The sequence below is a fragment of the Macrosteles quadrilineatus genome, unplaced genomic scaffold (genome assembly GCF_028750875.1).
Source record: "Macrosteles quadrilineatus isolate MER2022 unplaced genomic scaffold, UCM_ALF_1.0 Scaffold_8__2_contigs__length_117827958, whole genome shotgun sequence".
Taxonomy (NCBI): domain Eukaryota; kingdom Metazoa; phylum Arthropoda; class Insecta; order Hemiptera; family Cicadellidae; genus Macrosteles; species Macrosteles quadrilineatus.
The window spans coordinates 107,349,465-107,363,395 of record NW_026542601.1 but is presented as its reverse complement, the minus strand read 5'-3'; the positions used below and the strand labels follow the sequence as shown (position 1 = coordinate 107,363,395).

The 13,931-nt window shown below is 31.7% G+C and overlaps 1 protein-coding gene across 1 annotated transcript in view; it reads left to right on the top strand.

Moving 5' to 3' along the window:
- Positions 1-13,716, top strand: part of LOC128999272 (uncharacterized) — a 30,498-nt gene extending 16,782 nt beyond the window's left edge. The window contains exons 4-6 of the mRNA XM_054425671.1: positions 12,249-12,337; positions 12,892-13,042; positions 13,543-13,716. Coding sequence (XP_054281646.1) covers positions 12,249-12,337; positions 12,892-13,042; positions 13,543-13,664 — 362 coding nt within the window. The 3' untranslated portion in view covers positions 13,665-13,716. The remainder of the gene's footprint in view (positions 1-12,248; positions 12,338-12,891; positions 13,043-13,542) is intronic.
- The last annotated feature ends 215 nt before the right edge of the window (positions 13,717-13,931 follow it).

Below are 13,931 nucleotides of genomic sequence, written 5' to 3'. Positions count from 1 at the left end.
GATGTGTTTGAGACATTTAGAGACCTGTGTTTAAAGGATTACAAACTTGACCCCGTACATATGTATTCACTTCCAGGACTAACATGGGAAGCTTGTCTTAGAATGACTGGTATAAAATTACAATTATTTCATGATATTGACATGCATTTGTTCATAGAAAGTGCAATCAGAGGAGGAGTCAGTATGATTTCTACACGTTACGCTAAAGCCAATAATAGATATATGGGCAAACATTATGATCCCAATCAAGAAAGTGTGTATTTAATATATTTAGATTGTAACTCGCTATACTCCACAGCTATGTGTGAGACACTACCCGTGGATGGATTTCGTTGGACGAATGAGATAGACTACAAAAACAATCAAAATGATGAGTTTGGATATATCTTAGAAGTTGATTTAAAATACGATAAAAGCTTACATGATTTACATAATGACTATCCATTAGCACCTGAGAAAATGAATGGCAAATTAATACCTAATTTAAATGACAAAACTAAATATATTTTACATTATAAAGCATTACAAAAATATGAGGAATTAGGTTTGGTTGCTACAAAATACTATAGAATTTTAAAATTTAGACAATCAAAATGGCTTGCACCCTATATTAATTTTAATATTGAAAAACGCAAATGTGCTAAAAATGATTTTGAAAAAGACTTTTACAAATTGTTAAATAATAGTCTCTTTGGTCGAACAATTATGAACCAACGCAAGTTTCGTGATATATATCTCAAGGATGAGTCACTATTAACAAAATATGTCACTAATCCAAGGTTTGACTGTAGCAAAAAGTTCGATAACAATTTACATGCTATACATTTAAAGAAATTAGTTGTAAAGTTTAATAAGCCGATATATTTGGGAATGACCATTTTGGATATTAGTAAAGTAATAATGTATGATTTCCACTATAATTATATGTCAAAATTTAAGAACAAAAGATTTCTTATGACTGATACAGATTCTTTAATGTATTCTATAGTTACAGAGGACTTTTACAAGGAAATAGAAAGTGACTTGCACTATTTTGATACCTCTGGATATAGTAAAGACCATTTCTTATACTCTGATAAAAATAAAAAAGTCACAGGCAAGTTCAAAGACGAATTAGATGGTCATATTATGTATGAATATTGTGGTTTAAGACCAAAGTTATATTCTTATATTCCTCTAAAATGGTTATATGAAGAAGACAAGCAAGCTTTAGAGGTGAAGAAAGCTAAAGGAGCTGATGGTGCTACAGTTAAACATCTCCTTAGACATCAACATTATTTGAACTGTCTTGCAACTGGGCAAGATTACTATGAGAATGTGACAAGAATTAAATCTACAAATCATCATCTTCAAACCTTAACCATGAACAAGAAAGTACTATCATTTGACGATGACAAGAGGTTTATTCTAGAAGATGGCATCAATACGCTTGCGCTTGGTCACTATAAAATTGATCAAACATAAATCTATATTTGCCATTATTCTTTGACCTTTCTTTGTCTATTACAAAAAAGCCATATTTAGTTTTATCCCAGCATTGGTGGCAGAGATTTCTAAATTGGTTAAATGAAAAGTCATTACCAACATGATTGTTATATACATGTTTTAAATTTAAATCATCTTGTTTAAATAATATTAGGAAATTTACATTATCACGTAAATGTTTGTGTACTTTGCTGTAAGATTGACACAAGTAAAAACAGTTAATATTTTTATGTCGACCCATTGAAAAAAATTGTGTAATATTTTGACTATTTATGTCATCAAATACAACAACTGACTGTGATTTTACATCATTTGGTGTGATTTCACAGTCAGTACACGTGTGTAATTTCACTTCGTCACACAAACTAAATATTTCAATTATTTTTTTATATTTTTCTTGTTCTAAAGATTTAGATATTAAATATAAGTTTGTAAATTTTAATCCTTCCTTTCTTACAATTAAATTGTAAATTACAACCGTCTTCCCACTTCCACTTGGACCACAAATAACACATCGAATATTGGTAGGAAATAGACCCAACTTCTTTGGTATATTTTCCTTAGTATGTACTATTTTAAATTTATGTTTTTGTTGAATAAAAGACATTTTTTATATAATAAAAATGGTGAAAAATGATAATAAGAAAACATGTAAAAAAGGCAAAGGTTTATTCTTAAAGCCTTACAGGGGTCGAGGGCTATTGAATACTCTTATAAATAATCTTCCATTTCCACTTCACATACCATCATATCGGTACTGTGGACCTGGAACGAATATACGTCAAAATCTAGCCAAAAATGTACCTCCAAAAAATAAGTTAGACTCTTATTGTAAAGAGCATGACATATTCTACATGAATAATCCCGATACCGCTGCTCGGAACAAAGCAGACATGAGATTAGCAGACTTAGCTTGGACTAGAGTAACGGCGAATGACGCAAATCTTGCTGAAAGAGCTGCAGCTTATGCGGTGACAAATTTGATGAAGGCAAAAGCAAAAATGGGAATGGGATTAAAATTTAATAAAAAAGATGGACAACTACCAGCTGTTAGAGGCCGCAAAAGACGTGCCTCACTTCCGGGGGGTGTACCTAAAAAACGAGCTAAAAAATCTAACACCAAAAGTAAAAGAGTGCGGAATAGTTAATTTAGACAGTTCATCTGGCACACATTGGACAGCATATCGTAAAAATAAAGATATTGTAATTTATTTTGACCCATTTGGAATCCAACCTCCAAAAGAAGTAATTAAATATTTTGAGGGACATAAAATATTCTATACAACCGATCAAATACAAGATTTAAATAGTTCTATTTGTGGAATTTTATGTTTATCATTCATAAAAAATTTTTGTTTATAAAAATGGATTCATTTACAATAACATTTTCGGGTACAGAGCCAGAGCTAAAGTCAGTGTTCTTTCCTCCCATAGAATTAAATGATGATTATGTAATTGGATTAGTTGATTTTCAAAGTTATAATTCTATATTTAATGTGAAAAAACCTCTAAATACTTTAACATATTACAAAGTAGAGAAAAAAACATTACCAAAGGGAGAGATCTTAGTTGATGATTTAAACCAGTTATTAGATGGTAAACTTAAAGTTATAATACATAAAAATGGAGAAGCATTAATTAATACTAAAGTCAAACTTTTATTCAAAGGGCTTATTCCAAAATTAAATAAACTTAAAGGCAACAAATTAACCATTGGAGAAGGTGATGATGTTTTCTATTATGACCACAAAGCTCCAGTTACAATAGAAATTTCTGAAGGAACATATGAGGTGGTTGAGCTTGCAAAGGAAATTCAAAAGCAAATCCCAGACTTTTTCCTTACAGCTAATAATAAAACTATGAAAGCGACATTACTTTCTAGCCACGTGTTTGATTTTACAAAACCATGTTTAGGGTCTGTTTTATTGGGATTTAAAGGTGTTTCTACTCCTGGTGTACAGTTTGAATCTACAAATAAAATAAACATTAATAATGTAAATGTGATTAGAGTAAAATGTAATATTGCAAACGGGTCCTATTTAAATGGAAACAAATCACACACCATACATAGCTTTTATCCAGAAGCTCCTCCTGGCTACAAAATTATTGAAGTTCCAAGAATTATTATATATTTTCCTGTAAATAAGAGAAGTTTAGATGTTGTCAGTATTACATTTGCCGATCAGCATGACAAGGCAATTGACTTTAATGGAGAAGAAACTACAATTACTTGTCATATAAAAAAGATATGAGAATTTATAAGAATTTATCTATAAGTATACAAAATGCTAGGTTCCTACGATCAATAGGACTAAAGTTAAAATTTTCTATTAATAAAAATGGAAGATTTTCTAGACGTTACAGGGAAATACCAATTCGACGATAGTGTGGTTAAAATTACAAATCACTCCTATGTTCCCCATAACACTTTAGCAATAAATAATTCTGATGAAATTCGAATATGTATTAATAATCAAGATTTGCTAACTCTCCCATGTAGGAGTTATCTGTATATTAAGGGAGAAATTGAAAATCATGATAAAGGTCATTTTATAAATAATGCATTTGCATTCTTATTTGATGAAATTAGATATGAAGTCGCAGGTAAAGAAATAGACATTGTAAGAAACCCAGGAATTTCTAGTCTTATGAAAATATTGAGCTCTTACAATAAAACAACTAAATTGTCAAATGTGGCATTTGATTCTGACACGAATTTAAAAGAGTTCCATAAAAGTGGCAAGTTTAGTACTTGTTTGCCATTAGAACTGTTAATGGGTGTATTTGAGGATTTTAATAAGGTATTAGTAAATGTCAAACAAGAATTGGTGTTGAAAAGATCCAAAAATGATTTGAATTGTATATTAACAACCACTAGTGCTCCAGCCAGTGGTACTGCTGATGCAATTCCCAAAATTATACTTAACTCAATTCAATGGGTGATGCCACATGTAATACCATCAGATGGGGAGAAGTTACAATTACAAAAGATGTTATTGCAAAATAAAAATTTGCAAATTGCATTTAGAAGCTTAGAGTTGCATGAACTTCCATCATATCCCAATACTACAAGACATACATGGTCAGTAAAGACATCTTCAAGTTTGGAGAAGCCTAGGTATATTATATTTGGTTTCCAAACAGCTAGGGATAATAGTGCACGAAAAAGAACTGATGAATTTGATCACTGTAAGTTAAAAAATCTCAAAGTATTTCTAAACTCTGAATATTATCCTTATAGTGATTTAAATCTCGACTTTGAAAATGGAGATGTCTCTAAAGCTTATGAGATGTTTATGAGGTTTAGAGAGACTTACTATAATACTATCCCAGATCCTATGATTAGTAGGGCTGAGTTTATGAAGAAATATCCACTAATTGTAATAGACTGTTCTAGACAGAACGAAACAGTGAAGGAAGGAATTGTTGATATTAAATTAGAGATTGAAACTGCAGAAAATGTACCAGCAAATACATCTGCATATTGTTTAATAATACATGATAAAGTGTTTGAGTACAATCCTTTGTCAAATGAGATAAATAAAATGTAAATAAAAGATGAAAAACATTCAACAAGAATTGGTTGACTCTGCAAATCAAATACGAGAGAAATATAGAGCTTTAAAACGTGGCAAGTTTCTAGAGGCTGAAGAGAGGTTTCAAACATTCCAACCTTTAATAGAGCCATTACAAGAATTAAAAAAAATCGCCAAAACAGAGAGGCCTCGAATGGAGATTCTCCCAATGACTCCATCTAGAATACCAATAATACCAAGATTACAACCATTACAGCAATCCACCCCACAGAAATTAGATTTTGGTCTTTTAGCATCAGACTATTTAGGAAATTACCTCAGTAAAAGTAGTATGACAGACACTACATATGGTATTAGACGAGAAGCAAATAAATTTTTTATTGGAAATAAGGAAGTTGACATTGCCAATGATGATGTTACAATTGCAAATAAAACCTACAAGGGGACAAAAGGTTTGTGGCAATTGTTAACTTTAAAAGAACCTGAGGATTATACTCCGGCTGATTTGCAAAATTATAAAGAAATTTTGGAAGCTACAAATGGACATTTAAAGAGTTACAAAGATGGTGCACCAATTTCAAGTAATAGACATACTAAATATCTTAATATAATTAAACCTCTATTTAAGTCTGTTGGTGAAGGTTTGAGACAAGTGACTGGTAATAAAATAGACTATATTTATTGGGATGATCCTAATGAGCTTGTAGATAGGTTAAGACTTCTTTGGCTAAGTCGCCAAGCCGGTAACTCAGGAGTGGATAATGAAATAGATTCAATTATTGAGGAATTGAGAGAAAGTGGAATTATTTACTAAATAAAAATATGTTTATAGATACATTTTATCGTTTATATAATCCATATAATAAGCCTGCAGAACCCAGGGCTAGTAGTAAACCTACTTTAAATTTACAAGACGATAGTTGGAATGGTTTAAACCGTAAAATTGGTAACGTTAAAGATGGGGAGTTTGTAGATGATGTATCAACTTTGGGACAGACATTAACTAGAAAAGGTGATGTCTTCTTACAAGGTAGAACTAAATATGAGTTTTTAGAATCTAAGAATAAAAATTGGAATGCTAAAAAACAGAAAATTACTAATGTGGAAAAGGGTGAAAGTTTAGATGATGTGCCCACTTTACAACAGACTTTAATACGAACAGATGGTGGTACATTTGTACAAGACAATAATAATTATGAATTTTTAGAATCAGAGAATGGTATTTGGAATGCTAAGAAACGGAAAATTACTAATGTAGAAAAGGGTGAAAGTTTAGATGATGTGCCCACTTTACAACAGACTTTAATACGAAAAGAAGATGGTAAATTTGTACAAGACGATAATAATTATGAATTTTTAGAATCAGAGAATGGTGTTTGGAATGCAAAGAAACAGAAAATTAGTAATTTGATGGAAGGTACAGATAGTAAAGATGCTGTGAATGTTTCACAAGTTCCAAAAATGGAAGCAGGCTATTGGAGTTTTAATAGTAAAAGGTTAGTACGTGTTAAACCTGCCATTGATGACACTGACTGTGTTATAAAAGAACAGACTATAACTTTTGATAAAAAAGAAAAATGTTGGGATGCCAAAAAACAATTTATAAGAAATCTACCAGAGGGGGAACATTTGGATGATATTTGTCTAATGTCACAATCTATGCATTACGATGGATCAAAATTTGTATATGGAGAAAAAAATTTTAATTTGATGGAATATAATCCTGATTTATTAGTTGCTGACCCCACATCTTTGAGTGGATTTAAGTATATAGATAATAGACCATATATACCAGAAAACTATGTATTTAAAAGAATGGAAGATAATCTATTGATTGGGGCTAATGGTGATGTATTTAGAGTTACAGGAAAGGATGATGTTATAAAAAATGAATGAAATTGCATACGAGCTTCATAAGCCTGCAAGAAAGAATTTCATTAGAAGGTCTTTTAAAGTATTGGGTATAAACGAAACCATACAAATAGATTTAGTTGATATGCAAAACTATGCTAGAGAAAATTCTGGCAATAAATATATTTTAACTTTAATAGATACATTTTCTAAAAAAGCTTATGCTGCTCCACTAAAGAATAAGACAGGGTTAGTGGTTACAGAAGCCATTAAAACCATTCTACCAAAGGGGGTTAAAAACATTCAATCTGACAATGGAAAAGAATTTTTTAATCAATATTTTAGCAAACTAATGAAAAAATTAAATATTAATCACTATCACACATTTTCTACAACTAAGGCTGCAATTGTGGAGAGGTTTCAGAGAACTTTAAAGAATTGGTTATATAGAGAATTTAGTGCTCAGGGGAGTTATAAATGGTTGGATTTACTTCCAAAGTTAATTCGAAAATATAATAATAAAGTGCATAGATCTATAGGAATGAAGCCTAACCAAGTGAATGTTAAGAATAGTAAATATGTGCATGAGAGGTTGACTTCTAAAGTAGTGCAAGTTAAAAAGCCAAGATATAAGGTAGGTGATAGCGTAAGGATTTCCAAGTATAAACATGTTTTTAGTAAAGGTTATACTCCAAATTGGACAGGGGAACTATTTACAATAGCAGAAGTTAAGAATACAAAGCCTGTGACTTATATCTTGAAAGATGAAAATGGCAATATAATCAGGGGAGGCTTCTATACAGAGGAGTTGTTAAAGACCAAGTATAAGGACATGTATTTGGTAGAGAAGGTAATTAGGAGAAAGGGTGATTCGTTGTATGTCAAATGGCTTGGGTTCCCAAGTAGCCAGAACTCATGGATTTCCACTAAGGATGTCCAAGGGAGCACGTCATGAGCCGAACACACAAACCTCATATGATTTTGAAAATATACATGGGAATGGATGTGGATTTGAAATTTTAATGGAGTTTGAACATTTGTATGGGCTTGTATTGGACGAGATCCGGGTCTTTAAAAAAGTGGCCAAAAAAAGCTCACCATTTCCAGACGTGATTTTTAGTATTAACAAAAGTTGAAAATTTATATAGGGGTGTATAGGTCGAGAGCTGGGTCTTTAAAAAAAGTGGCCAAAAAAAGCTCTTCCATTTTTTTCTCATTTTTCCCCTATAAAAAGTGCCCTAAAAGTGCCTCTAAAACGCCGAAAGTGGGGTCATATTCTGGTATTATATCTACTTGTATATTAAGGGAGAAATTGAAAATCATGATAAAGGTCATTTTATAAATAATGCATTTGCGTTCTTATTTGATGAAATTAGATACGAAGTTGCAGGTAAGGAAATAGACATTGTAAGAAACCCAGGAATTTCTAGTCTTATGAAAATATTGAGCTCTTACAATAAAACAACTAAATTAACAAATGTAGCATTTGATTCTGACACGAATTTAAAAGAGTTCCATAAAGGTGGCAAGTTTAGTACATGTTTGCCATTAGAGCTGTTAATGGGTGTATTCGAGGATTTTAATAAGGTATTAGTAAATGTCAAACAAGAATTGGTGTTGAAAAGATCCAAAAATGATTTGAATTGTATATTAACAACCGCTAGTGCTCCAGCCAGTGGCACTGCTGATTTGATTCCTAAAATTACACTTAACTCAATTCAATGGGTGATGCCACATGTGATACCATCAGATGGAGAGAAGTTACAATTACAAAAGATGTTATTGCAAAATAAAAATTTGCAAATTGCATTTAGAAGCTTAGAGCTGCATGAACTTCCATCATATCCCAATACCACAAGACATACATGGTCAGTAAAGACGTCTTCAAGTTTGGAGAAGCCTAGGTATATTATATTTGGTTTCCAAACAGCTAGGGATAATAGTGCACGAAAAAGAACTGATGAATTTGATCACTGTAAATTAAAAAATCTCAAAGTATTTTTAAACTCTGAATATTATCCTTATAGTGATTTAAATCTCGACTTTGAAAATGGAGATGTCTCTAAAGCTTATGAGATGTTTATGAGGTTTAGAGAGACTTACTATAATACTATCCCAGATCCTATGATTAGTAGGGCTGAGTTTATGAAGAAATATCCACTAATTGTAATAGACTGTTCTAGACAGAATGAAACAGTGAAGGAAGGAATTGTTGATATTAAATTAGAGATTGAAACTGCAGAAAATGTACCAGCAAATACATCTGCATATTGTTTGATAATACATGATAAAGTGTTTGAGTACAATCCTTTGTCAAATGAGATAAATAAAATGTAAATAAAAGATGAAAAACATTCAACAAGAATTGGTTGACTCTGCAAATCAAATACGAGAGAAATATAGAGCTTTAAAACGTGGCAAGTTTCTAGAGGCTGAAGAGAGGTTCCAAACATTCCAACCTTTAATAGAGCCATTACAAGAATTAAAGAAAATCACATCAGAGAGGCCTCGAATGGAGATACTCCCAATGACTCCATCTAGAATATCAATGATACCAAGATTTCAACCATCCACCCCACAGAAATTAGATTTTGGTCTTTTAGCATCAGACTATTTAGGAAATTACCTCAGTAAAAGTAGTATGACAGACACTACATATGGTATTAGACGAGAAGCAAATAAATTTTTTATTGGAAATAAGGAAGTTGATATTGCCAATGATGATGTTACAGTTGCAAATAAAACCTACAAGGGGACAAAAGGTTTATGGGAATTGTTAACGTTAAAAGAACCTGAGAACTATACTCAGGCTGATTTGCAAAATTATAAAGAGATTTTGGAAGCTACAAATGGACATTTAAAGAGTTACAAAGATGGTGCACCAATTTCAAGTAATAGACATACTAAATATCTTAATATAATTAAACCTCTATTTAAATCTGTTGGTGAAGGTTTAAGACAAGTGACTGGTAATAAAATAGACTATATTTATTGGGATGATCCTAATGAGCTTGTAGATAGGTTAAGACTTCTTTGGCTAAGTCGCCAAGCCGGTAACTCAGGAGTGGATAATGAAATAGATTCCATTATTGAGGAATTGAGAGAAAGTGAAATTATTTATTAAATAAAAATATGTTTATAGATAAATTTTATCGTTTATATAATCCATATAATAAGCCTGCAGAACCCAGGGCTAGTAGTGAACCTACTTTAAATTTACAAGATGATAGTTGGAATTGTTTAAACCGTAAAATTGGTAATGTTAAAGATGGGGAGTTTGTAGATGATGTATCAACTTTAGGACAGACATTAACTAGAAAAGGTGATGTCTTTTTACAAGGTAAAACTAAATATGAGTTTTTAGAATCCAAGACTAAAAAGTGGAATGCTAAAAAACAGAAAATTACTAATGTGGAAAAGGGTAAAAGTTTAGATGATGTGCCCACTTTACAACAGACTTTAATACGAACAGATGGTGGTACATTTGTACAAGACAATAAAAATTATGAAATTTTAGAATCAGAGAATGGTGTTTGGAATGCTAAGAAACAGAAAATTACTAATGTAGAAAAGGGTGAAAGTTTAAATGATGTGCCCACTTTACAACAGACTTTAATACGAAAAGAATATGGTAAATTTGTACAAGATGATAATAATTATGAATTTTTAGAATCAGAGAATGGTGTTTGGAATGCTAAGAAACAGAAACTTAGCAATTTGATAGACGGGACAGATAGTAAAGATGCTGTGAATGTTTCACAAGTTCCAAAAATGGAAGTAGGCTATTGGAATTTTAATAATAAAAGGTTAGTACGTGTTAAACCAGCCATTGATGACACTGACTGTGTTACAAAAGAACAGACTATAACTTATAATAAAAAACTACATTGTTGGGATGCCAAAAATCAATTCATAAGAAATCTACCAGAAGGGGAACATTCGGATGATATTTGTCTAATGTCACAATCTATGCATTACGATGGATCAAAATTTGTATATGGAGAAAAAAAATTTAATTTGATGGAATATAATCCTGATTTATTAGTTGCTGACCCCACATCTTTAAGTGGATTTAAGTATATAGATAATAGACCATATATACCAGACAACTATGTATTTAAAAGAATGGAAGATAATCTATTGATTGGGGCTAATGGTGATGTATTTAGAGTTACAGGAAAGGATGATGTTATAAAAAATGAATGAAATTGCATACGAACTTCATAAGCCTGAAAGAAAGAATTTCATTAGAAGGTCTTTTAAAGTATTGGGTATAAACGAAACCGTACAAATAGATTTAATTGATATGCAAAACTATGCTAGAGAAAATTCTGGCAATAAATATATTTTAACTTTAATAGATACATTTTCTAAAAAAGTGTATGCTGCTTCACTAAAGAATAAGAGAGGGTTAGTGGTTACAGAAGCCATTAAAACCATTCTACCAAAGGGGGTTAAAAACATTCAATCTGACAATGGAAAAGAATTTTTTAATCAATATTTTAGCAAACTAATGAAAAACTTAAATATTAATCACTATCACACATTTTCTACAACTAAGGCTGCAATTGTGGAGAGGTTCCAGAGAACTTTAAAGAATTGGCTATATAGGGAATTTAGTGCTCAGGGGAGTTATAAATGGTTGGATTTACTTCCAAAGTTAATTAGAAAATATAATAATAAAGTGCATAGATCTATAGGAATGAAGCCTAAAAAAATGAATATTAAGAATAGTAAATATGTGCATGAGAGGTTGACTTCTAAAGTAGTGCAAGTTAAAAAGCCAAGATATAAGGTAGGTGATAGCGTAAGGATTTCCAAGTATAAACATGTTTTTAGTAAAGGATATACCCCAAATTGGACAGGGGAGCTATTTACAATAGCAGAAGTTAAGAATACAAAGCCTGTGACTTATATCTTGAAAGATGAAAATGGCAATATAATCAGGGGAGGATTCTATACAGAGGAGTTGTTAAAGACCAAGTATAAAGACATGTATTTGGTAGAGAAGGTAATTAGGAGAAAGGGTGATTCGTTGTATGTCAAATGGCTTGGATTCCCAAGTAGCCAGAACTCATGGATTTCCACTAAGGATGTCCAAGGGAGTGCGCCGTGAGCCAGTAGCGCGCCTGAGTTCGCGTACAAACCTCGCACTGTCAAGTTGATGATTTTGAGAACATACATGTGAATGGATGTGGATTTAAAATAGTAATGAAGTTGTACAATGGTATTGAACATTTATATAGGGGTGTACAGGAAAAGATCAGGATTTTTGAAAAAGTGGCTAAAAAATGATCCCCATGTTATTCTTATGGGGAAAAACGCCCCAAGTGACGACTCTTTGCCCTATTGTCACTACTGATGTGTATATTCTAGGTGTCTACAAAACTGCGTTATGGCTGGATTTTACATTCACAATTGTTCAACTTCTTGAAGGAGCAGTACTGGTTTACGGAATCAAGTATGTGAGTAGTTCTTTTATAAAAATTCTTTAAAGTTTTGAAAAATATTTGATTACTCTAAAACTAGAGTTATGAGTCAACTTTATAATATAGATAATGCATAGTTGTAGATCTTTAACGTGTTTTTATATTGCTACTTAACTGTATAATTTGATTTCTGGCCTGATTAAAATTTTTAAAGGTTCTACTCAATAAAAAATATTTGTGGGATCATATTTCTATATAAACACGTTACATAACATATGTCTATATTGTATCACTAGCAGAGTACCCATCCTTCGTACGGGGTTGGCGTATAAGTATAAAATGCTTATTGCAGTTATACTTGGTTTTGAGTTTACAAAAGGAGAAAATATAGCACATCTACTATAGCCATAATGTTCTACCACTGCACCTAAACAATAAGACCTAACGATAAGATTACAATCCACGCAACGGTAGTCTAAATGCATTTTTTTTTTGCAATTTATATATATATATATATATATTTAGTCAGAAAAGTAAATATGATTTTTTTGTTTTATTCCACAGTCTAACCCTTTTGATATTTTTTACAGAAGACCGTTGGTCTAGTTCTGCTGAGCGCAGGAGTAGGGGTGGTACTGATATTATCTGATGTGGTGGGGGATGTGCTACTTGCCGTCAGCTTCCCTTCTGTATCAACTACTGTCCAAGTATTCGCTGCAGTAGTTCTTCTCATATTCATCGGTATGTATAAGGATTAAATATTATGCTAAAGTAGGATATTGTATTTTGCAAAATGAGATGGATTTTTCCTAAAAAATGTTTACTTATTACGGTTGGTATAAAGGATTAATTTTTGTAGGCTACTTGAACTCTCTTAGCCCATGCCCCTTGGACGACTTCGGTTTTGAAGAGGGACTCTTAAGATTAAATGTTGATAACGAAAATAACAAAAGATAGGTTTCTAATTCCTACATAGCCTATTACAAATTATCATTTACTTTGCCACTCATGTTTAGGGGAATTCGTTAATTTTATTGTGATAATGAAGCAATTTAAGTCAATTTTTGTAAATAATGGTAATTGGTGATTTTATTATATTAGTCGTGTGACTTTTCACATTGCTTTAAAAACCAAATACCAAATTATTCTTGCCTACATCTTCTACCCGATGTGAAGCACGTTTACAGTAAGTATAACATTTGTGTTGAGTTCTCATTTACTCGCAATGAAATGTGTTTTAGGTATCCGAGCATACATGACATTCTGTGTGTACAACTACTATCTGCAACTTAAGGAAGAGCTTGATTTGAAGCGAAAACTTCACAGCTCCGTTCCAGACATTATTTCAATTTCTATGAGGTAATGTCAGGCATGATTGTATCACATTATAAGAAAATACATACATTTATTTGTTTTTAAGATGTTTGTTTATTTATTTTTTGTGTAGAAGGAAACCCATTGATCATTATTGAAAACTGACGGGTTGAAATCATATGTTGTAGTTAACTATGAACCTAGGGCCAAAGCATTTTAAAACCGAATACAGCACGGTTGCTCAATACTCAGAGTGGTTGATCGAAAATAAAAGTACTTGGGTACCAAACAATAAATCAATTTAAGATATTTCTTG